This window comes from Dermacentor variabilis, chromosome 7 (assembly GCF_050947875.1).
Source record: "Dermacentor variabilis isolate Ectoservices chromosome 7, ASM5094787v1, whole genome shotgun sequence".
In the NCBI taxonomy this organism is placed as follows: domain Eukaryota; kingdom Metazoa; phylum Arthropoda; class Arachnida; order Ixodida; family Ixodidae; genus Dermacentor; species Dermacentor variabilis.
The window spans coordinates 160,128,553-160,154,366 of NC_134574.1; the positions used below are offsets into that span (position 1 = coordinate 160,128,553).

The window sequence follows — 25,814 nt, forward strand, 5'->3', positions numbered from 1 at the left end:
CCAAAATTTATACCTAAGGGTAAGCAAAACTGTCACCAAGTTCAGTTTCAAGACGTATGCGAAGTATGTAAACAACAAAACGTGCGTGTGAACCTCGGAAGAAATGAATCAGCTGTTGTAGCGCTTGCGTGACGTCAACGACTTTAAATTTCGCGCCGCGCCCTGGCTTCACAATAGAAGACCCCGTAGTGCTTTGGCAATTTCAAAATGGCGTTGTATTCACCCAGTAGGTGAGGTGAGCGATTGGTAAGTTTTTTCCTCGTCACCGGACCCTGTGGACGCATTCATCGGCAATTGTTTGGCTTCGTGAACTTTATCCGGATCGCGTGCGCCGACGTGTGTCTCGGAAAAGCCGTCAGCCGCGCCGTGCAATATTTCGATGCATTTTTCGCCGTGGTTTTGTTACTCTTTCGAAGCCTAAATCCAGGCTAGCACAGTGGCATCTTTCCGAGATACGTGTTAAGCCTAAAAGCTGTGCCTACTTAACCCTAAAACAATTTAAATTTTCGCCTGGCGGCCTGTATCCCCGTCGGCGGAGCGGCCGGACGGACCGGCGGGTATTGTGCTTCCGCGTCGTGTCGTGCCAAAGTGGCGAGACCCAGAGGCCTGCGTCGGGCTGTGTGCTGAGCCGTGGTCGGTCCCGCAGGAGCCCAGCGACCGGGATGTGATCGGCGGCGCGACAGTCAAGCGAAGAGCGGAGAAGCAGCGCCCGACGTCGTTCGACCGACGACGAGTATGGCGGATACGAGAAGACGCGTCAAATTGTACGCCTTGAACGCCGATCGCCAGTGGGATGACCGCGGCACGGGCCATGTGTCGTCTTCGTACGTTGAGCGGCTCAAGGCTATGTCCCTTCTCGTGCGGGCCGAGTCGGACGGTGAGTAAACCCCCCCTCCTTCCCTTGCTCTGTGACCCCGCGGTGTGCTTCGGCCAAACGTCACTCGCGCGTCGACCTGTATGTTCGAACCGTGTTTCCGCGATGCTCCTCGCGAACCTTGTCCTGACCTGTCCCATCGAGACGGCAACGGCGGTCGAGTCCGAGACCGCCTAAAAATGAGGCTTCCCTATTGTTTACATTCTTGGAGTTGGTGTGCAGCCTCTCTCTCCGCACCAGCAAAGTTTGCGTTCGCGAGAGGATTAAAATAACGTCGTTGAAGGCCTCTTTCCTAAACTTTTTTTTCATTATTATTGTGCGCGGCTACCTGCCAGCCCGTGTCTTGTTTGTTTCTACCCTCACCTGTGTGTCCCTCTGTTCTGCACGATGGAGCTGGACGACTGCGATTTCAATTTTTCTTTTTTTGCTCTTGAGCGCCCCATCTTTCCCATTTTTACTTATCGATTCGTCCAGCCCGTGGAGCATGCCAAACGTCGCTGGTGCGATTTTCGAACTACTTGAGTCTTGGCGCGTCAGGGGTGCGGAAATTCTGACTTTTCAGCTAATGCCTTTGCTTCAGCAAACAAAATCTGCCTTCCCCTACCGCGTCGCTTGACAGCCGCAAGATGTCGTGTGCGATGCTTCTCTCAGATGCTTAATTCGCTCTCTGTTCTCTTTTTTTTTTTTCTTTGAAGGCTCGTTACTCTTGGAATCAAAAATACAGCAGGACACCGCCTACCAGAAGCAACAGGTAAGACCTTGCATGACGCAACGTGTTCGAATACGACTCCTACACAAAAGGGAGCTCCATATTTAAACATACACACGTAATTACGTTTTCTTATAACTGGGCAGAAACACCACGGTAACCTCTTCGTGCATTAAATTTGTTCTTCTCCCATTGTAGTCAAACTGTGTGAGTAACGACCTAGTCCTTTGCACCGAGCACATTGGTCAGTGTCGCCATTTTTTTTTTTTTTTCTCGTGTTGACGTTCTTGTTGACCCCGCGTGTGTATCTGCAAACTTATCAGCCAATAGTAATCACATTAAACACCTACATTGATTGAGCTAAATGATTTTTTCGTATCATCGCTATCACTTGGAGCCTTTTAATAACAGGCAGATATATTTGGCATCATTTCCTTTAATAATACCTGCATTAATATCAACTCCGTAGCTGTGGAATATATGTTGGTAAACTGAATTTGATGCCTATTATTGTTGTGTTTTGTGCTCTGGTTTGTAATTTCCAAATGTGTTGATCACAAGCGACGTATCAATGGGCTCGAATTTGTGTGTCCGTCAACTCTGCTGTACACTTAGTTCAGCCGTGTTGTTCATTGCATAAGTGACTAAATAGCTTTATGCCCTGAACTGAGCACTTTTGTTGCAATCTGGGAACATGTTTGAACTACTGTGGCAAGTATATGTACTGTCCATAACAGTGTGCAGTGCAGAGTCATTTAGTTTTTTCTGCTTCTCACCGTGGTTTGATGCCAGACAGCTTGACGCCGCTGTCTTCCTTTACGTTGATGAAGGCTTTTGTGATGTAGTCCGCCTCTCATGCTGATAACTACCATGGCCACCGTCGTGCTCGCATTGTGAGCTGCGATAGTTGTGTCTGCTGTCTGAGTAGATAACAGGGGTGGGGCTTTCCAAACCTATGCTGCTCGTTTTTGCAGGTCTGTTATCTCATGGTGATAAGTCCTATGCTTATTACCTGCTGCTCTGTTTTCATTGCATTTTTGTGGTCAGGAAATGGCTGCAGACTGTCTTCTTTCTTTACGACAGTTGCAAGGTGCAGAGCTTGCTCAGCTGCGAACATAAACAGGTCACAGCTTATACAGTATGTGCAGTTTGCTATTCCACAGAAGTGCTTACTTCTTTCCACTGTTCCCTCGCATCTAATTTGTTAGCTAGGAAACTCATGAAAGGGCACAAGATGTTCGTACTGTCACTCAATTCGTCAGTAAACAGTCCTGAATTATTGGCTTTCAACTTGTTTAGGTGCCCAAAATGAAAAGGTGCTGCCTTTTCAGACTCATTTCTGTAACTTGGGCATAGTTTGAAAGATGCATAGTAATTTTTTTAATGAAATTCCTCAAGTATGTTTAGTGGTATGAACGTATGGTCTTGGCCAACCAGTGTGTTTTGGTTGTGGGGAAACGCAAGACAGCAAAAGCCTAGGCACTGTGCTTGAGGTGCAAGAAACATCATCCAACTGATTTGCATTTGCTGTGGTAGGATTTCTTCATAAATCTAAAGTTCTGCTGTCAAAATTATTTTACGCTAGTTTCTGGCAGCCAAGCGGAAGCCTACGGTTTCCTGACAGAGCTGACAGTGAGGCCAACATAAAAACTTTTGAAGGAAAGGTGTGAAATTCAGATGCTTTCGTTACGACTGAATTCTTAACATGAGTGTATGTAACCATCAGAAGGCGTCTTTTTCTTTTCAGCTGTGTAATTTGCATCCAATGACTCTATTTAAATAAACCTTAAGGGTATTGCTTTCCACACATAAAAGAACAGCCTCTTCTATTCAGGCAAGAAATTAGAAAAAGGAAAAAAAAAACTTGAGAGAAATGGTTCTCAGTATGGCGCATCTATAGATCCTGTAGGGTTAGCAATGAATCAATAAAAGCTGTTAGTTGAAATGGCCATTTATAAGCATTTTCACACCTTCCTCTGTGCAGTTGAGCTGAGCGAGTTTGGACTCCAAACGAATGTTTGCTGGGCTGCTTAAATAAAAGAAGTGGCTTATGGCAGTTTCTACTTGCAGTGTCTACATTTTTGACAAAAATTATTGGTGGGGAGGGGTTTGTGTGTTGTGTGTGTGTTCAGCTCAGAATCCCTGTTTGATGGGACAAGTTTTCATGAACAGTCTGGGTGCATTTTGCTATCAGCTATGTAATCTTGAGAGGATTTTGTGTTGATGGATATTTATGCGTCATGTGTTGCAGGAGACGCTGATCGTGTGGTCAGAAGGTGACAACTACGACCTAGCATTGAGCTTTCAGGAAAAGGCTGGATGTGATGAGATATGGGAAAAAATCTGCCAGGTATGCTTATCAGCTGTCTTTCTGCTCTTTTGGTAATGGTAATAAGATATTTTGTGAAACAGACAATAATCTGTGGGTCTGTTAGTGACAAAGTGCTAAATATTCATGTTTCACTTGCTACCCAGTCCATTGAGATGGATCTCAGATGTTTCTGGTGTACTTTGTTGTTAATGCATTTACAAATTTCTGCTCTGGCTAGAGAACCTTGCCACAATGGGAAGCGTAGTCAGGAACGACTCACTGTTGTTGTAGGCAGCAGCGCTTTGGGCACGGAAAAGCTTCTAAATCTAAAAACCCTCAATGTTTCAAGGGAAAAAACTCTTTGCCTGTGTGGTATGAAGCAAGTAGTAAAGCGTGGATCACCCAAAACTTGTTTGAGGGATACATACGCAAGTATGACTGAAAGTTTGAGTAGAAGAAGCGCGAAGTGCTTCTGGTTATGGACAGCTGCAGTGGCCATGCCTCGATCAGGAGTCTGAAAGCGATTGAGATGGAATACCTGTCGCCGAACACAACTTGCGTTCTCCAGTCAATGGATCAAGGCATTATCAAGAATTTTAAAGTGCTCTATCGTTCCCCCCTGCTGCACCACGTGATACTGCGCTTAGACAGTCAGAAGTAGTGATTCTTGCTGATGCCTGGAAGTCGTGTCAGCAGACACACTCAACAACTGCTTCTGTCACGCTGGATTTACCTTTGGTAATGAGCCTGACTCCATCAATGAAGAGCTTGGGCTGCCGCCTACCACACCGAGCTTATCCACACTTAGCCAGCCATACACAAAAGATGAAGTCTGGTGCTACTTCGCACAATGCAAACTGTTGTGCGCGTAGATTGTTTGCTGGCATGCATTTCATGCATGCATATCTTTTGGATCCGTACTCGGCAAAACTGTGATTTTGCTAAGCTACCGCACGTTCCCACCAGTTCTTTTTTTTTTTTTTTTTCCTACTCTGTAGTTGCGTGCGGCAAATGTAAACAAATGCCCGTGCACATGTGTCTGTGGCGCAAGGATTTTATGTGATGTACACTTTGGCTGAATGTTTACTTGAACTTGCTCTGTTGCAACCAATATCAGTAATATATATATATATATATATATATATATATATATATATATATATATATAGCAAGGCTGACATTTTGCCCGGGCACTGCCTGCCAGGTGGGTCAGTGCATGAACCCGGTCGGCATCGAGTCTGGCTGCAGCCTCAGCTTTATTACGGGTATCCCAAACTCGGCGAGCAGGCACAAATCATCATTGTAGCTGTCTGGCGGGAAGTGTTCCAAGAACAAAACAAAAGCGTCAGATGAGCGCCATTCCTTTCTGTTCACATTCATCTCCCAAACCTTCCGCTTGGCGGGCTCCTTGGGAAGCCTGAAGAACAATTCGGAGCACTCTGCTCCGTTTGCTCGGGTACCCCTCAGCTCTACATAGGCGCCACAGTGGCATGGTTTCAGCTGCTGCAAGTTGAACAGTTCCAATTTCAAGCTGAACAAAGCAGAAGCTTCCCACATGAGCGTACAGCTGAGGCACGGATTCTTCACCGGGATACACATGCTCCCTCAGCAAGCATGCCGCTTGTGACGTCACAGCTTGCTAGCGTGCCAGTGTTGCTTGACTGTTATGTCATTCAAGTGTAATATAAAAAATTAAATTACAAATTGCATGCTGGCTCAAATGCACTAAAATTTTGCCAACATGTTCTTGAACATGCAAGGGTTACCTCACACAATACAGGTTATGATAGAAAATTGGGTCTCATGCCCCCTTTAAGTGTGGTGCACACACTAAGTTGTACAAAGCATTCCTTTTGTTCACACAAATGAATAGTTCCACATACCAATATCAGTAAAAGCAGCCTCTTTTGTGTACATACATGATAAATGCGTGCAAACATTCAGATACCAATAATCATCACTGTCAAATGTCCTAACAGAGACAATAAATGCAAACTAATAAGTGGAGCTAAAGGGATAGATTAGTTCACCATGGTGTCCAAACACAGTTTAGGCTAAGAACAGATCTTTCATAGGTGAGGAAATGATGTAAACATATGGGGGGGAAAAGATATTGGCACTGTCACTTTCCTGGTACTGGGTCCCATGACCTAATGTGCTTGTTATAATTAGTACATTGTAGTTGATCATTGATGATTAGAAAGCTATGTTGCACTTCAGCGTGACAGAAAATACAGTTTGGCATGTCTTGTTAAATTTACCTGCAGAACTCACTGTTATCGCTATTTGCTTTAGTGTGGGGCCGTCTCTCTGCAGTCCTCCAACCTTGGTTTCCAGCTGTCTGTCGAGTGCACAAAACTCGGGAAATTTTACTTGCATGTAAAACACAAATGATTACAAACGCAGCAGAATGACGTACTGCACGTTGTCTTCATTGGTGAAGACTATTACCTTGATGTATTCTGAGCTGCTGGTTCAATTCTTTTTACGAATAAACAGGACGTTACTGTATAATAAATCAATGTTTAATTACTCTAATTATGAGGGCTCGCTAGAAATTTACGTATGCATCATCATCCTGCCACTTCCACTTTCGTTCAGTGGAGTGTGCAGTGCCTTGGGATAACGTTATGTAAATTGGACAAACTTATTGACAATCCGTCATAATGTGTGACCGAAGGGGATATGTTCTGTTTGCTTCTACATGCGCCAGTCGGTTCAGTCGAGCATCTTCCCATTAGTTGACGCCCTGTGAGTTGACAGGATGGCGCCTGCTGTGCCCTCCTTTCAGGTGCAGGGCAAGGACCCCTCGGTGGACATCACACAAGACGTGGTCGAGTCTGAGGACGAGCACCTGGAAGAGGCCAGTGATGGCCTGCCGCCCGTGGAGCTTCCCCCTTGCGAGACCCAGCGGCTTGGAGAGCTGGCCGCCCTGGTCCAGAGTTGCCTGCCTTCGCCCGTGCGACGAGACAAACTGGCCACCGCCCTCGAGGAGCAGGACTACATACGGCGCCTGCTGCCCGTCTTCCACACCTGCGAGGACCTGGACTATCGGGAGGTGTGTGTCGTTTCTTCTCTCTCTCTCTCTCTCTCTCTGTCTCTCTCCCCGCTGGTTTGACGATAGCCTCCTATAGACCTTCCTGACGGGAGGCTGGACTGTTGCACGGGGGTACAGAGGCACCTCCGGCAGTGGTTCTGAGGGGTGCTTGGGCATGTTTACAGTTCTCTAGAGGGCATAATGCGATGCCCAGGAAGCTTTCATTGGAAAGGTCTATATAGGCTGTTCTGCATTTGCCTAATTACATCATCCTTGAAAGCAACTTAGGTAGAGCAGTCTGCCTGTTGAGTGTGATAACAGCCTCCATCACCATTGCCATCAAGCGAAAGCAGTGGCAAATGACACGAAGTTGTGGGCACTCCTGTATAAGCTGGTTGGTAATGGAATGTGGTGCTGACTCGTGTCTTTTCCCCAGAAAGTAGCATTATAATCAACAGTTTTGCTAGTTCTAGTAATGTGCCGTGCTTGGGTGGTTTCGGCCAGCAGCTGCAAAGTGTAGCTCAAGCAGCCGCATTTTGTTTTCTTAGTAACAGAAGCGTACAAAGGAGGGCTGTCTATGGCTTGGCCCGTGCCTGCTACCCAGCTTTCCTGATAGCAGCTGGGGTTCTTTGTCTTGCCACATGCAGGCATGGCGCTGCAATGTTTCCTTATGGTGCCTGTCCTGCTAGTGGAATGGCACTCATTGCCATCTGCTCATTCTGGCTGTCTTCCAGCGAGGTTGTGTGGCTCCAAGATCACCTTTCTCACAATCACACGGGATGAGATTGATGGGGGATATCATTGGTGAAACGAGACCTTGTGATAAATTTTACTGCTCCTGCTGCGTGTGCAGCGGGGTTAATTTATGGATTTGCTTCTTTCTTTTTCCGTCTTACCTTGCAGGGTTTGTACCAACTATACGACATCTTCAAAGGCATCTTCTTATTAAACAAGAATGCACTGTTTGATGCCATGTTTGCCGAGGACGCCATCTTGGATGTTGTCGGCATTCTGGAGTATGAACCAGGCTGTCCAGCAGGCCAGCGGCGGCGGCATAGGGACTACCTTCGGCAGGTAGGTCTACCTAGACCACTGGCAGCAGGGTCTCCTCACGGTTACAGTGGTCGTGTAACTGTGAGGAGACCACAGAGGGAGAGTCAGTCATTCCAGTGAGGAAGGAGTATGAATTTGTTATGACTTTGCCTATCCAGCCATAGGCAGCACAGCAGTTTGGTGCCACGTAGGGAGAGGTTTGTTGGTAATCACAGCTGCGGTGATGGATCAGGCATCTACAGACAGTGGTTGCAGCACTTCACAGGGTCTTCCAAAGGACCAGCAGTGAGCTGTACTTACTGCTCATTGAGAAGCACATAGTGGGCAAGGGATAGGATCAAGAACCAGGAATAAATGTTAGCTTTCAAATGCCAACACTGCATGTGGGTCAACTATAGGTAATTGACCCTTTCTGTACTTTCTGAACTTGGTTTTTGTGATGGACTACAGACAAGAACGGCACTGCCGAGCGACACTGCCACGCCGGTGTGAGAGTGCCGCATGCAGGGCAAAATTCAACTAGCGGGTGTACACCTCTCCCATCCCTAGTTCACACCACCTTGATTGCCTCTTGCACTGCGCTGCGCGTGCCTACGTGTGTGTGCGTGGACGGTTTATTCGAAGGACGATGTGCATGCTTCTATTCGACTTTAAGATCTGTACGTTTGATGATTATTTTCATGACTGCAATGCGGCGAAAGGGCAGTGTCTGCTTATCCATGTAAGTGACACTGAGCAGGTAATTGGAAATGACATCGTATGTGCCGCCGGAAAGATTGTTGGCACATACGATGCATTTCGCTAGAATAGCAGCTTGGGCTTGTTGGTTTTCCATCCTGCTAGTAACAGCGCAAAATGTAGACAAGGGACGAGACAAGAAGACACCACAAGCGCTGACTTTCAACAATATTCCGAAAGAAACACGGCTTCTTATAAACATTGCCCTCACGTGTCGCAGTCACGTGATCGCACATCATGTGAAACAAGCACTTTTTTTTCCTTTTATACACTCAAGATAGCGGTTGCACGTGCAAAAGCTCAAGTTCTTCTTTTTGTCAGTAACAAGGACGGCGTGCTAACGCATTGGTCACCAAGTCTGGTAATCTCGGCCGCCTCAATTATCTCCCGGACCAGCTGGTCATTGTGTTTCTTCAGCACTTTACAGCGTCTAAATTCTGCGGCGCAATCTTTTGAGGGGCAATCCCTGATATCCCTGACTGCCAATCCCTGACTATCCAATCCCTGACTGCGACACGTGAGGGCAATGTTTATAAGAAGCCGTGTTTCTTTCGGAATAAACGTTGTTGAAAGTCAGCGCTTGTGGTGTCTTCTTGTCTCGTCCCTTGTCTACATTTTGCGCTGTTACTAGCAGGATACGATGCATGTTACCTAAAGTGATTTTTTTCAGTTTCCCACAAAATGTTTGCTACAAGTTCATATTGTCTCTGATGGTGACAACGGACTTCCATTGACACTGTGCGGCAATAAACAAAATATATTGCCGCATAGCACAAGTACAACATGCACACCTAACTTTAACTAGTACATCCCCTACAGTATAGAATAGAGGCAGCAATGTATATAGCCTGGCCATTTTTTAACAGTGCTCAAGAGACACAAGTTGAAAGTATTAGTACTCATTTCTGCTTCAGCAATGCTGGCGCGACCAAGACGCAAGCGCTTCAGCACGTGGGAAATTTCTCACTTGCCGTCACAGGGTGAAAATTTTGCTTCGCTGCAGTCGCCACTCTCGCACCACCCGTTTAGAAACATCGAAATTGCGGCCCACTGCGCAGTGATTTGTTTCTTCGGCGTAAAGGATGGCAGCCCTCTTGAACGCTGCTGTGAACAAGTGCCGAACGATTAGTGGGCTTGCAGCACTCATAATGACTGGGGAAGCATAGAAGTAGCACGTAGCTAGCGGTCAAGTGGAACACGTCAAAAAGTTGGTCAAACCAATACCAATGCCTTTAAACAGAGAAAGAGAAACCCGCAAGCGGTGTCTGCTCTTCCATGAACTACCGATACTCCCCGCAAGTGCCGCCGTTCTGAGGGTGCTGATGCAAATGGGAACAGCGGCGCTTCCATCAAATATTGACACCCCCCCTCCCCAGACTCTCAAAAATGTTGAAAAACCCTTCTGAAAAGCGAACAAACACGCGGGATAGCGAAAAGATACGGGTAGGGCCATAGAGCAAACATAAAATTGTAACTACGTTGTAGCTCTCGTTGGTATCGCTTTTTTTGGCGGGGCCATGTTTTGGTTTCGATTGTAAGTCGACCCCCCAACTTCAGACTTTCAAATTTTAAAAAAGGGGTCGACTTACAATCGTGTAAATACGGTAGGCTGTTCTTTTGTGTTGTGCGCTGACCTAGCAACCCTTGCATTTGGGCTGCATGTGGTGCAGGTGTCGAAATTTCGGGAAGTGATCCCCCTGGGGAATCCCGAGCTGCTTGCCAAGATCCACCAGACGTACCGGGTGCAGTACATCCAGGATGTGGTGCTGCCCACACCCTCAGTCTTTGAGGAGAACATGCTCTCCACCCTCTCATCATTCATCTTCTTCAACAAGGCCGACATTGTCTCTATGCTTCAGGTGGGTGTGGCCCTTTATCTGGTGACGTGACCAAACATTTTTTACAGCCTTTTACAGGCATCTTATTGCAATGATGCATTATGTTCTGTAGAGTGCAGGGGGGCAGTAAACTGGATTCAAATGTCATTATACTGAAATTGGATATAATGAAGTAAATACAGTTCCCTTTTTAAGTTCCCGTAAAAATTAATGTATGTCAAATTTCGTTTTGTTGAAATAATGCTCACATAATGCATGACACCTGCAGTTAGGAGGGCGTTTTATGTAAGCCGCTTTGGCTGTGAGCAGCACTGGCCAACACTGCCAGCGCTAATCGTATTCACAAACACCCAAGAAAGTGGCCAGAGAAATGGCACCACGGCAGCTTAATACAGTGAAACCTTGTTAACCGGTAGTTCGCCGGAGCTCGGAAAAAGTACATACTAAATGGTAGTCTTGCTTAAAGGGGTGGAGACATCAAAATTTTCGTTCATGCGTTTGTTGATTCAAACGTTGCGTCATGCTTCAGGGAGCACGATACACACAGCGGGATTCATATATATCCGATAAATAATTTAATAATAGCATTATTATACCGAGCGATTTCGGTTTCGGTTTCTGGGCTCTGGGGGATGCTATGACGTCACAGAGGAGGAAACGCAACATGGCTTGGTCACGTGGCCCACAAAAAATAGTGACGTAAAACTATGCTGCGTCGTCTGCTCGCGCATACGCGTGCTCTGCCAGCAGAGGTCAACCACTGGCGATTCGAAGTGCATGTCGCGATTATTATAATTATTGTGAAGAGCGACAACAACGGTAAGAAAATATTGCGGCTTGTGAGAGTCGGTGATTCATTCCGAAGCGCCGTAAGCATTAGCTTTGAAGTGAACCGGAAAAGGCCTAGCGACGATATCGGCGGCGCCGAACGATCCGAGGCGGTGAAGCTGCCGTCGATGCCAGAGCGACCACTCCTCGGTCGCTGATTGGCCGCTTCGCCGTACGGCTGCCGCACAAATGGGTCCCGGGCCCGTCCTCTCTACGGCAAGGAAATCTCGCCGTTCGCTAGCAAAACCGCCGTCGCACGGGGGCCCGCGAACGGCAAACGGAGTGCGGCGAGTTTCCGTGCCGGTAACGTGGACGGGCCGGTAACGTGGAAAGGCCAAGCAAAGGAGAGTCCGCTCCGAGCTGCCGAACTACGCGACTATACGAGGAGAGAAGCAGACAACACGAACGCCGCATATCCTGGTCCCTTTCGGAGTCGGCCGGCTAGTGTTGCACTCAAACGTGTAAAGGCCTGTCCGCAGGGCAACTCGCCGCACGCAGTTTGCCGTTCGCGGGCCGGCGTGCGGCGTTCGTGTTGTGCACTTCTCTCCTCTTGTGTCCGTGTCTGGACGCCTTGCCCCTTCTTTGCATTAAGAAAGGATTTCTATATGCCTGTAGCTCGGTCGTAGTGGAGGCTATGCTCGGTTGCTCGGCTCAGCAGGCTCCATAATCGGCATTTCATCGCTACTCATCATACGCCACGTTTTTGTGCTGGTGTGCTATGACGTCAATATTTTCGTTCCTCCTCTGTGACGTAGTAACTGCCGCGCTAGCGATGGGTCTCGACTACGAGAAGGAGTTTTTAATGACTCTTTGGAGCTCAATTAAAATTATTTTGAAATGTTTGCAGCGTCCAATACCTCGTTCTGGGTGTCCTTGCATACGGAAGCAGCCTACAACATGCTTTTTATAGCCTCAAAATTTGGTGTCTCAACCCCTTTAAGGGGGGACACTGCTCTTCAAATAATGTTCATGATGTTTTCCATCAATATTCATGAAACTTTCCATTCTTGTTAAGACTTCTGTGCTGATTTCAAATATGTAATTATTTAGGCCATTTAGTTCTGAAGATAAATGAAATTCATTGTTCATAATTTGCACAAACAATAGGGGGAACAAATGCACTACAAAATTCATATTGGCGCATGCCTGGGTACTAGAAAACATAAGGAACACAATGGTAGGAATACTATTTTGATACATCAAATATTAGCAATTTTATAGCAATTCAATCTTTACTGTTCGAATTGTGGCTACCCCACTGTCTGATCTAAAGCAGAAGTGAACATTTTTAAAGCTTAAATTCCGAAATCTGACCCTACCATTGTGTACTTTGCACCCTCAGCTACAAGCCACAACAAAAATTATGGCTCTATCTGCTTTGAAGGCAGAGATATCACCGCAGCAAATCAGCAACAAGTCAAAAGTCGGTGTTTCGAGAAAACGAGAAAAAAGGAATACATTCACTTTTAATCAAAAGTACAGAAATAATTTTGCATTATTTTGTAGTGAAAGTGGCTAAAAGCCACCAGGAAAGTAGTCGCCCTGACCACGGCCACCCAAATGCAGCAAAAACATCGTTTGGCACCTTTCGCCGATTCCCGGTGACTTGCATCGCGCGCGCGGCAAGGTTGTCGTTCACGCGGGTCGATCTCCACGCCAACGCGATATCGCCGCAACACGCGCATGTGATAACGATCTTTATGGCGAGGCCAACTTACCGTTCGCTTTTGCCTCCTGCGACGCTTCCGCCGCACACCTTGCACTTGACAAACGACATCAGTGCGTTCACGGAGTCCTACTGAGGATAGCGAAGCCTGCCTCGGCGTCGACTGGCGCAGCTGCAGCGCCGTCGGCGCGAGTGAGCAAATCCAACACCCGCTTTGTTGCTGGCGTTGACGCAAGAACTTTTTGAGCATTCATCTCCCTCTGCAAAAAATCCGCACGCTGCAAACATTGCAGTGTCACGCCGAACACAGCCGCTGTCCATAACGATTTCACTCATTTGTGAGCTGGATAGGCCTACTTCGGCATCGTCCGCGGCTTCGGCATCATTTGCGGTTGGCGGCGAGCTACTCTCGATGCTTTCAGAAGCAATGGAGCGCTTTTGAAAGTTATAAGCTGATCGCTTCCTTTTGCCGAACTTGTGCCTCGTGGTGAACTTCCCCGGTGGACTGGACATCGTTGGGCGTGTGCCAACAAACCTACGAGGCACGCCGTCGCGTCGCCTGCGGAGTGGAGCAGACGATGGGAACCTCGCGCAGCCAACCACAGCATGTGTTTTTGGTCATATGCACTAGTCAACAAATCGGATCGCGCGTTCGGGCTTTTTTTCTTCCCCGGATGTCAACGTCACTGGCGTACCGACGAAGTCACTTTTGGCGGGAAATTAAAGAAGGAAGGCTCCTCTTTCCAACGAGACCAAGATGGCCGCAATCGCGCGCATAGAAAAAGAGCTATGCGCCGCTATAAAAAGGGCTGTTTTTGCGCGGAATTCAGCTCACAGTGATGTTATAACTTGATATTGCGGAGGAAATACTCTTCCCTGAGATTTGAAACTTTGTGAATTAAAGGAATATTAGCCGTAGAAATCGAAAATTTCATTTTCAAAAAATCGATTTTTTCGCGATTTTTTTCGCCGCAAAGACCCGTGTCCCCCCTTAACGGAAATAGCATGAGATCACCCACGCACCTGTCAAAAACTGAACTCGGAGAGAATGCGATGAAAGTGCAAAAACATTCAGTATTTATTCACTTCGAGTGACAAATGTCTTATTTTTGTTTGATGTCGCGACGGCCCAGCAGCGACAAACTGAAACTCATACTTACTGAAGCTGCGAGCCAGCTTTCCAGCCAGTCCCCTCTTCTTGGCAAATACTCGCATGGCAGATTCCTCATTGGGGTTGCAGAAGTCACAGGGTGCCTTTTTCATTGCAGGGTGCTGTTCTCGACTATTTCATTCATGAGGCTCACGTAACTCGCAGCTTCTGCCACTGTTGAGCCTCAATCGCCCATGCTGTCCTTTTCCGTGTCGTCCTCATCAGTGTTGTTAGGTGACCCTTTGGCAACAACAGAAGCAACGATGGTGAAAAGTCGAACCTCGTATCGGGCATCTACTCGCGGTCGCAGCAGCTCTACCAAGCAGCTTCATATTCCAAATGCTACACTCCATAGTCAAGGGTAGATCCTTGTCACATGCCAGCGCCGACTTCTTCGGGCCATGTTCGATAGTGTGAACAATGCCCAATTTTTCTTATACACTGAGCACTCGAATGTTTTTTACCTGCGCTTCGGCATGATGCGAGTCCCAGCTTACATAATGTCGCAACACTCTGGCACAGCGCCGAAATAATCTTGATGTTGATGTGGCTTCATGTTCGAACGCACAGGGCTCTTGGAGGCTCTTGTGCTGATCTCTGTGGCTTATTCTGCCGGGCCGCCCGATGGGGACAACACACCGCCATGATTGTGTGACGAAAAGCAGAAGCGCCATGTGTTAACTGATATGTACACAATAAGCCGGTAAAGTTTATGCGGATACAAAACGCATTATGTGAGGTTTTTACTTTACTACATTCAAAACGAAACTACTGTTTAACTGGGTACGGTTTAACAAGGTTTTGCTGTACTAGGTAAAGCACCGCATGTCTGTAGGATCGGCCCCATCTCCAGCAAGTGGTCAACCCACTTTCATTTCTGATTACATTATTGTTTATACATGGCAATTTAACACAACTTTCACTATGCCTTCTCTAGCTGCATTATCGGTCACTACATAAAGTTCTGACTAATAAAAATTGAGCTCATTGTTTCCCTCTACTGTTCTTGTTCTCGACTTTGCCACATGGCTGCTTCGTAGACCTGTTTTGCCACTGCATTGATGTTTGCTTTCATGTTGGTTACATGGTTGCAGGAGGACGAAAAGTTCCTGAGTGAACTTTTTGCCCAGCTGACAGATGAGGCAACAGACGATGACAAGCGACGGGACCTTGTGCTTTTCCTCAAGGAGTTTTGTACATTTTCACAAACGCTACAGCCACAGTGTAGAGAATCATTTTTTAAGGTACGTCTCTCTCCCTCTCTGTTTGTTCTTGCGAAAAATGCCGAGCGGACATATGTTGCCTGCAGAGAATACTTTTGTGCGAGTCATGCGACTTTGAGATAAGTGTGCAGCATGCCTGTGAAGCTATAACGCCGTGTAAGCGTAATTGCATTTCAGTGTGCCTGCGCAAGGAGAAGCAATAAGATGCTAATAACTGCTATTCTCTCTTTGCCCTCTTTGCAAAAAAGTTGCTGCCTACCGTTCTCATATTTCCCGGTGCTGCTTTCTTGACAACCAGTGAATGGCGTGCATTTGATATGTGGAGGCGTGTCCGTAAGGGCCGCTGTTGCAATGCAGGTTAAAATATGGAGGCCATAGCAGTGGGCTGGAGGACTAGTCATCTCTCCACCCCTAAATTGAAAGCGAAGCTTTCTAGGCAAACCCTTCCAGACTTTCCTGACTGCTGCTGCTGCTATCTTGTTAGTAGCTCACACACATAGGACATCAGACAGCCTGAAATATCGAACCTGCTTATACGTTGCCCCCTCTGTACTAACCTTACAGGTGTGCTGATGGACGGCTTTAGCTCACTTAGGAATGAAGCAGTGAAACATAAACGATGCCTAAATGTTATCACTGCAACAAGTACGGTAGAACCTCGCTGTTACGATCCCATTTTGTACACTTTTCCTATGGCAACGTTTGCAATCGAGAACACAAGAAATGACCTAATACAGCTATGCCGCTATACCACCAAACTACATTCGTGTGACACGTTTTACAGCTGCTGGATACCATGTAAACAAGAAAAGATTCAAGGCATGTGCGATCGAAAGCCATAGGCACCTCCTACGCACTCAGTTTCCTATTTCAGTACCAGCAGATCTCCTCGCGGGTTGTCACACGTCGCCATTCATAGTTTTTGCCACCAACCCATCGTGATGAGCACTTTCACCTATCTGTTGTTCATAGCACGTGTAATGCAGAAAGTGTACTGTAGTCTTAATTAACCACCTGCCCAAAGCTTCAAATGCAGTAAATTCCAAAATATGCTTTGGATCTGCTTTTCTTTTTCTAATTAGCTTTGCTGATCACAATCAGCTTCACTGATTACAACCTTCACAATCAACCTGAACTGGACACTTAAATTGGCTTCAATTGTCTGGCACTTGAGCTTGGAGAAATTGCAGGGACACACCTTTTGAAACCTTTAGGTGCTGTTGAATTTGGATTAGAAGGCGAGTCTAATTAATGAAGGTAGGCTTTATTGGCTTTTGTTTTTATATATTTTAGCCTCTGGGAATGTAATAAAAATGATGCTTCACTTTGAGTGAGATCACTGATTATGCCTTTTTGCTCTTCCCCTCTGATTACAGACACTATCAAGTTTAGGTATTCTACAAGCATTGGAAATTACTTTGGTGAGTAAAGATTTCCAGCCAATTTTTTACTCTTGTATTACCCGGAGTTTCCTAAGCCTAGGTGGAAGTACGGAATGGCTTTATATTAGAGGTGTGCAAATATTTGAAAATAAAAAATATCGAATATTATATTTTTAATATTCATATTCGATTAGAAAACTATGCATTCAAAAATTTTAGAATATTCGATCGGATACGGATATTCGAAACAAATCGAATGTATTGCTTGCTGTGAGGGAGAAAACATGCTTCTTAGTGTTTATTTCCATCTATCTAAGAAAGTGTGTCCGATTTTGTGCTGAATTTAGCGATAATTTCATGCTGCTGTAGAAATTTCGCCTGTAAAACACGCTTATGCCCCAACCACTGGCACGCGCTGGAAAGCTTCGGCGCGCGCCGAAGGGTCAAATGCGTCAAAGCGTCGGTCGGGAACTCGCTGAAGCGGAACGTCGCGCAGCGATTATGTCTACTGCCGATGCTAGAAGTTTGCCGACGCGCGGCGAAGCTGCGCCGGCGTGCACCAATGAGAGGCTGCGACGCCTCGCAGGCGTCAACCAATCGGAGGCTGCGGAGCCTCCGGCTGCTAGGCCTGTAATGGCCGACCGTGCGGAGACGCCGGCACCAACGATCGTCCGAGTTTTTTGGGCGCACGACGCGCGCGACAGTGTTCCTGAAAGACAGTGTTGTGATAGTAGGCCGACAACGACACGATCAACCGACCGACGACCGTGGGTTGTGGCAGTGCGACGTGGATCCGAAGCGACTTCGAACGACGCCGACTAATCCAACCTGCCCACTGGGTTCCGCCGGGCTCGGTACGATCGTCTGCTAAAACAGCCAACCGAATCACGATTGCCGCAACGTCTGTGCTTGTTGTATGTGCATATTCTTGTGCTCAAAACGAATGGAAACACGTTTACGAGCTCCGAAGTCTGGATAATCAACACTCGCCTATTGCCGATGTTGTTTACGTTACGCGTCGGCCTAGCGCGTCCATCGAGTTCGTAACTGGCGAGTGAACGAACTCACCTGAGAAACTCTGTCGAAGGAAATGAATTTTCAGGTCCGTTTGGTGCTGCAGTGATTTAAAATATGGCACTCTTGACTTCGTGTGACCTGTGATGTGGTGAATGAACCGTGTCGAAGTTGGGTTGGTCAACCGCGGCGTGTTTCGTGAGGTGTCGGTTGACTCAAGTTTAACGGGCAAGCTCTGCGCTGTTTCCAGTGGTAAAGATAACTTCCGAAAGCGAAATACACTAGTTGACGAACTATTGGAAGTACTTACATAATCAGCCGTGCCGCCTGTTTCAGCTGACACTGCGCTCTTCTATTCGGCATGTGAATCCAGTTCAGTACAAGTTCACTGTACTCACTCACTCACTTCTTTCTAGTGCGTCCGTCTTTTGGGCTAGTCGGGCATAAATCGCTCGTGAAGTAATCAAGAACACTGACGCACTGAAGCATACGTGACAACGCAGTCATGTTTGAGTCAGTGTGTCGTTATAGTTGAGCACTGCAAAAAGAAATTATCTGTTTGCAACGTGTGCCCTGTGTGCAGTGCATAGCAGGACCTGCATCATGCAAGACCTATGCATGTAGCAGCGTATACCACGATTGCTTCGATGCCCGCTTCAGAAGCAGCAAGTACTGAGTCAATGAAACTGTAATTGATTTTTTATCTCACTTTTTGCTTATGGAAAGTGTAGATGGTGTGAGTGCATTGTGGGGAAGGTGAAAAGGTGTCATCAGTGTTTTGTGCAGTCAGTATGCTTAAACTGCTGGAATCCCTTCAGCCTCTACTAAAATGTTTCTTGCTGCGATACTATAAATTGTAGTCAGGACAAAGATCTACTCAAAACCAAGTTACTAATGCATCTGCGGAGAATGTGTTTGATTAACAAGTTAACGCTTCCACAACAACAATATGCCGATGCACAGCATATGTGCTTACAATAAATACATTCCGTAAAGGTGAACGACTGGGCCTACAATATCAAACTTTGTAGTAGCACTGTAAAAAGGGCTGCCATGCGTATCAGCTACAACGAAAGTGCTGCATGTCCAACCTTCTTCCTTGGAGGCACTTCTATAAAGACTGTTCGGGCCCTTCCCATTCTGGGTGTAGCATTTAGCTGTTCTCTCAGCTTTTCCGCATATGTCACCAGCACTGTATGTAAGCACCGGCCCTTTCTTGGGTTTGTGTCCCGTGTCTCCCTTCCCTGATGACCTAAGGTTTTCCGAGCACTCTACACTTCTATCATTCTGTCACGACTTGAGTACTGCTCATCAGTATAGTTCCCGTACCAAACTCGTGACGCTAACAAGCTTAAGCTTGTTCAGCGCCGGACAATACGCACCCTTTACTCCCGTGTTTTCGGTTGTCACAAGCTCATGCCAGCCTTCGAGGATTGCCTCAAACCCCTCAAGTAGCACACCCTGCAACACCAACGCAACATTGCACTAGTCTATACTGCAGGGTGTTTGACGTCTCTCTGGACAGCACTAATCTTTCTTCAGTTTGTCTGAACAAGCGGTCAGCACAGCCTGAGCCCTCATCACGCCTCTATGGCCCGACACCACAACTCCATGATTATATCTGGCATGCAGAGCTTTCTCTCCACCCCCCTGGCGATTTGGATTCTCCTTCCTTGGAACCAGACTTCATTGGCACTCCTGTGTGTTGTGCACCTGTCGAATGTATGCGTGTGTGCCGTGCTGTGTTATTGAGCAAGTGTGTGTGCACGTGGAGGGGAAGGAAGTGTCTTCTGCATCCTGCAAATTCCTGCTTTAGATGGCTGGTTATCAGATGCTCTAACATACAGGCATCAGCCTTCTTTTTAGTCTAGTGTGCCAAGTTACCACTAATAATATTATTATTATTATTATTATTAGAATCATCACTTTGACCACATTGATTGTGTTGAAGCCAGCGTGACACATAATTAAAAATATTTCTGGAGCTTTGTGGGCTCTCTCTTCTAAAAGGAGTGCCAAAGATGTACGTCTTCTTCATGAACATAGTGGTGGTGTCTCGAACACTGCTGATGCCTTTGCAGAACATTTCTGTTTGCTACATCGTGTGAAATATGCTTCAAGTAACCTTCCTTTTCAGTCTGGCACAGTGTATGCTAACAGTCAATGAAAACCTCGTTTCCAAGTATATGAAGTGCCTTAAACTTTCCCTTTCTTGTGGTGTTGATGGCATTTCCTCCACAGAGCTTACCCCTTTGAGACGCTGTCTACACAATTGGGCACAGCAGGACTCTTAAATGCTTCCAACACTATGGCATTAAGTTATATGCACAAAACGCACCATGTGAAATTTTGATACACCCTACATGATGCTCCACTCCTTAGGGTCGATGAAATGAAAGATCTTGGTGTGTACTTCGACAAAATGCTAAGCTTCTCTTCACATAGATAATTACACAAGATGCCCTTCACGCTCTTGGAATTGCATGCCGTATATTGCATGATTTCCACTTACCTGTTGTGTTTCTGAAATTCTGCTGTGTGCCTCCAACTACTAGAGTATGCCTGTGTAGCAGGGGGGTGCAATGAGCAAATCTAATTCTGACCTCATTGAACGCATCCAGAATAAATTGATGTCTATCTTCAAGCACCACTTTTGCCATTCTGGCGACCACAGTTGAGCCTTCTCAAATATACTTCAACTCGCACCTCTAGATTCAAGTCTTAATTAATCGCACCTTTTGTTCCTGTATAAGGTGGTCCATGACATTATACATTCCTTAAAGCTTCTTGATCATATGCATTTGTTCGTGCCGCAACAGTATACCAGGTAGCATTCCACATTCGTAGCCTGGGCTTGTTACAAGATTGTGCTAATAAGACTCGACTCCAAAACATACTTCAGAGTTCATTTCCTGTGTATTGTGTATCTGTAGATGATCACGTAGGATTAACTTCCTTTTACTTTTCCGCATTTCCGTTTTTCCCTATTTGTTTCTCTATCTTCCATTTTTTTGTCTACTACATTCATGTTTTCTCTACATTTTGTCTCACATAGTGCTCGTTAAGTGCACCAGTACAAAGGCTCTCTAGCTGTTCCTGGGCACTACAATAAAAATTTTAATGATTGATTATTATCGTAGTATAAAATTGTGCTTTTTAAGTATGTACTAGTATACTATTTTAGTGCAGTAGCTTTTGTGCAATTAAAGAAAGGGCATGAATTAATAAGAGAGTGAGAAAATGATAGATGAAAGGTAGGGAGGTTAACCAGAACTGAGCCCGGTTGGCTGCCCTACACTGGGGAAAGGGAAAGGGGGACGGAAAGATAAAAGAAGAGGAAGTCCACTGGGGATATCAGTCGGTCACTTCGTTTGGATCACAGACGCTGACTCAATCCGATATCTTTCAAATATCGCAGCAGCGCTTTTGTGGCCTTTTGTAGCTACGATATGCGAGGCCATGGTCCCAAGATCTTGTTCAAGGTGCACGGCTTTCCATCTAGCTGATTGAGAGCTGTGCAGAGGTCTTTCCTTTCATCTTCAAAAGATGGGCAGTAGCACAGTAGGTGTTCTATGGTTTCCTCGACACCGCAGGCATTGCACTCGGCGCTATCAGCCATTCCAATCAAAAATGCATATGCATTAGTGAATGCGACGCCCAAATGTAAGCGGCACAGCACTGTTTCCTCATTTTGCGGAAGACCTGGTAACAGCCGCAGTTGCATAAAGGGATCGAGGGAATGCAATCGATGTTAAGTGAATTCAGGTGTGTGCCACTTTTCCAATGTCAAAAGAGTGCGCTAGCTTGCCTAAGTGTTGGGCTGCGTCGGTCCGCGATAAAGGTATAGAAACAAGGGTTGCTCCTTCGTGGGCTTTCCTAGCAGCTTCGTCAGCGAGGTCATTGCCGGAGATACCGCAATGACCAGGCAGCCACTGAAACACGACGTCGTGTCCTTTCTTGATCACGTGATGGTGCATTTCTCGTATCTCCGACACGAGTTGTTCACATGACCCGCGACGAAGAGATGACAGAAGACATTGTAAGGCCGCCTTTGAATCGCAGAATATTGCCCACCGATTAGCCGGTTGGTTATTAATATAATCAACGGCACCTCGAAGGGCAACAAGCTCCAAACCGGTCGATGTTGTCAAGTGAGAAATCTTGTATTGGAGGCTTAGTGATCATGATGGTATAACCACTGCGCTGGTGGAGCTGGTCTGAGTGGAAGAACCATCCGTATATATGTGGACTCGACCAAAGTAGAAAGTGTGCAAACAATCCAGAGCTGCTTGCTTCAAGGCCAAGGTAGGCAGGACGGTCTTCTTTCTTATCCCTGGAACCGTAAGACACACTTGAGGTTGCTTTAAACACCACAAAGCTGAGGTTGAACGTGCTGAGGGTGTGAAGCCCGATGGTAAGGAGGCACGATGGATGCTGACCTTGTTGGAGAAGGACACCTGTGGTCGTCGTTCTGGCATGAATTAAGAAAGTGCAATAATATGTTATGTGCCTGATCATATGCATTGTGCTATTGATTTCTTCTGAGTTTTAATAATGGCTGGCTACTGTATGCAGTGTTGTGCAATAAAATAATATGCCACAGCAATTATTCCGTGCCTCGCAGAAAAAATTGAATATATCTTTCTCGGTCAAAACATCATAGCAGGCTGAAAACAATAAACTACAATTTTTCTTTTTGTGGTGACGAAGTGTATAAATTGTGAAAATAACCTGTTTATATATTTTTTATACTATGCAAATGAGCTGCTCCCATACATTCGAATAAGTGCTTCAATAGTACGACTTGGCAAAGGGCAACGAAAGACTCCTATTAAAACCCTTTAATTCTCAAGCTTGTATTATCTGATGGTATGTCATTTCATTAATTTAATGAAAGGCAAACTTGATATGTGGAAACCAGTTACAATAGAACATGGCCCTTACACTGTGAAAATGTTTTGCAGCAATACACTCAATGTGAAGGCCTCCGGATGCGGTGTTGATGCATCAAAACAACCTAGAATAATAGAGGTGCTCCATGGGCTAAATTTGGCAGAATCAAGAATTGGGGGGAGACAAGATACGAATTGCATACATTTTAGCTATTCTAGCTTTTTTTTCTTTTTTTTTTGAGTGCTACAGGTGTTTCAATTCTGTTCTGCTGATTTTCTCAGAACCCACTTTTTCACGTTTTTCTCATGCACCAACAAGCATAATTATATTGACACGGATGCTTTATCTGTATCCGGTTACCGTATTTCACCGGCTAAAAAATATTAAACGTTATCGCTCGGTGCAGGATGCGCCTGAACGTATCGGAAGTTTCGCGAATGTTATCGATGGTTCTGTCTGTTGTCGACGAACCTTGCTAATCTGATTGCATACGCGACACGAATTGTGTTGTAGTTTCTGGATGGCGCGCGGGCACCAGCGAATAGGCTGTACCTTTCGACGACTGACGTATGCAAACCGACGCGCTTGACCCGCAGATGAGATTTTCTACGATTGCCGACATTGCTCGCCGCTATCGTTGCGATTGAGCCGGCACTATTTATTTACCGTCACTACTACGTGGCAATATTTCCAACACAGATTTTTTCAGTTATACATTGCACGCCTAATTCTTACATAGTTGGCTGTGCAATAAGCTACCAAAGAATGAAATGGTACAACAGTTTTTGATATATGGCATCGTCGCGCAGGTGTTCGCAAAGCGATCTTGCAGACAGACGACGCGCGAGCGCTGATGTCGATATTTTGTACGCTATTGTTACTTCAAAAATAAAAACAAACTGTTGGGGCAGGTGTATATTCATTATTCAAACGTGTTTTTTATATCTAAAAGCACATACAGATCACTAACTTATTGTTTCAAGCTTAGTTTACAGCAGGCTGTTTTAGGCCGGACTTTGACGGATGAAGACGGAATAGTCCAGCAACAGTGCGCCGCAGCCGAGGAGCGAGCTTCGGCGCGCGTCGGAGCTTTTCTCCAGTGGTTGCGCGCCCTTTCCCTACAGGCGAAGCGAAGCGACGCGTTCGCTTGCCAGCGCGCGCCGAAGCTTTCGGCGCGTGCCAGTGGTTCGGGCATTAGCCACTGGACATCTGAGCTGTACAGAAAAGCCAGCCTCTCAGTAGCAAGGGGCCTGGGTTCGCGAACAGCGACAATGCACCGTTTTGCCAGTTCCACATCCAAACCTGAGCTTTTTGCTTGGCCACTGGACATCTGAGCTGTACAGAAAAGCCAGCCTCTCAGTAGCAAGGGGCCTGGGTTCGCGAACAGCGACAGTGCACCGTTTTGCCAGTTCCACATCCAAACCTGAGCTTTTTGCTTGACGGCAAATGCGACGAGTGATGACTGGTACAGGGTCAGGTGCCTCCGAGTTTATGGGAGATTGATGCGGTATAGTAAGGCGCATGTTGGTGAGAACAGACAACTAGCAGAAATTACTCAATTTTCCAAAGCTAACATGAACCAAGTACATGACTTTTTTGTATAACGGCTTACAATGTCAATTTTTTTTTAACAATTACAACGTAATTGCAATGTTTAACGTGTTAAGATAAACCAACTTGCTAATAAATGCATGTGGATATCATTATTCAGTACTTGCTGCTAAGTATTCGTATTTGATTCGTATTCGAAAATTTTGATATTCGCACATCCCTACTTTATATAGCTTTAGTACACTGCACATTGAATAGTCATTCTTGCACTTCCAAAAAAATGGTGATGCGGGCAAATGTGAATTGGTGCTGCGTACAGTGATCACTTTTGCAGCGGTAACAACCTTTGGCATGTACATTATTGTCTAAAAAGGTTAGTAAATTCGAAACCGACAGGGAAAGACATTACACAAGCATGGCCAGACAGACCATGGTGTAAATCGGCAGCCTGTTTGGTTCGACATTCTCTCACAAACCTGCACCCTCTCTCTTTCTCTCTCTCATGTGCACAGGGCATGGAGGACACAGTGATCAAGACGGCCTCCATCGACATCCTCTCCTACTTAGTGGACTACAGTCCGTCCATGGTGCGCGAGTACGCATTCCAGCAGTCCAACGTGCAGGACGACGTGAGTGGCGTTCCCCCATTGTCACGCACGCATGTTTCCAAAGAGTTTGGCACACCTTCAATTTCCACGACTGTTTGACAACTGAAGTGCTTGTGCAATGTCATTGGCCATGTCTCTGCATCTGTAAAATGTACATTGCATTAACGGTAGTAAACATAGGCAACAAATAAAATGAACGCAGTACATCTTGTTGAATGCATAAAGGAGCCTTGGGAAGATTTCAGCGTACCACTCATTGAGAAGGCGTCGGCTACGGTTGTTCAGGGCATCGAAAATGATATGTACAAAAGCATGATTGTGATGACATATTTGCTGTATATTCTGTTGATTTTGAAGGTCACTTAATTTTCAAATGTGGGGCATTGCATTGGGGCACCCACTGTGTGTCCTTCCTTGATAAGCCAAATTTGATGGACTTGACAGATTCTCTGTGCTGCCTTCATAGAAAACCATGTAAAAGATGGGAAAATATAAAGGTGCAATATCTTGCACGGACTAGCCAGGCATGACATTTGCGGAGCAGTAGGATCCCTTCCATGTTTTTTTCTGCACGACTGGGATCAAAATCTTCTGCCACCTCTTAGCCTTCTCGCACCAGCACGCATCGGGTGCGGACATTATCCACATTTACACAAGTACAGTGGAACATCAATAACACACTCTCAGTGCTTACAGTTTCTCTCTGTCGCTCCCAAACGATGTAGACAAACTCACTGTCCGCTAAACTGCAAAAGTTTACTCACCTCAGAAGTCGTGAGGAACTATCACTTTCTCATATTGCTATACTTGGGTGTACTAAGAAGCCTACACTGCTGCTTTTATTTCTAGTGTGGGTTTGTTACCGGTAACTTCTATCACAAAAGTATTTGAAACTTCTTACTGTACCCACCGCAGTAGGGCTGTGGATGTGGCATTGCA

General features: G+C 46.1%; 1 protein-coding gene across 4 annotated transcripts in view; it reads left to right on the forward strand.

Moving 5' to 3' along the window:
* Positions 1–146: 146 nt before the first annotated feature.
* The window catches only part of LOC142588304 (serine/threonine-protein phosphatase 4 regulatory subunit 3-like), a 48,963-nt gene continuing 23,295 nt past the window's right edge, over positions 147–25,814 (forward strand). For 2 of the 4 annotated variants that reach the window (XM_075699893.1, XM_075699895.1), the window contains exons 1-9: positions 196–877; positions 1,570–1,625; positions 3,835–3,933; positions 6,686–6,952; positions 7,835–8,005; positions 10,384–10,581; positions 15,299–15,448; positions 16,804–16,848; positions 24,780–24,896. In XM_075699893.1, coding sequence (XP_075556008.1) covers positions 736–877; positions 1,570–1,625; positions 3,835–3,933; positions 6,686–6,952; positions 7,835–8,005; positions 10,384–10,581; positions 15,299–15,448; positions 16,804–16,848; positions 24,780–24,896 — 1,245 coding nt within the window. In that variant the 5' untranslated portion in view covers positions 196–735. Of the gene's footprint in view, positions 878–1,569; positions 1,626–3,834; positions 3,934–6,685; positions 6,953–7,834; positions 8,006–10,383; positions 10,582–15,298; positions 15,449–16,803; positions 16,849–24,779; positions 24,897–25,814 lie in introns of all 4 variants that reach the window. The other 2 variants (XM_075699894.1, XM_075699896.1) reach the window with 2 other exon arrangements.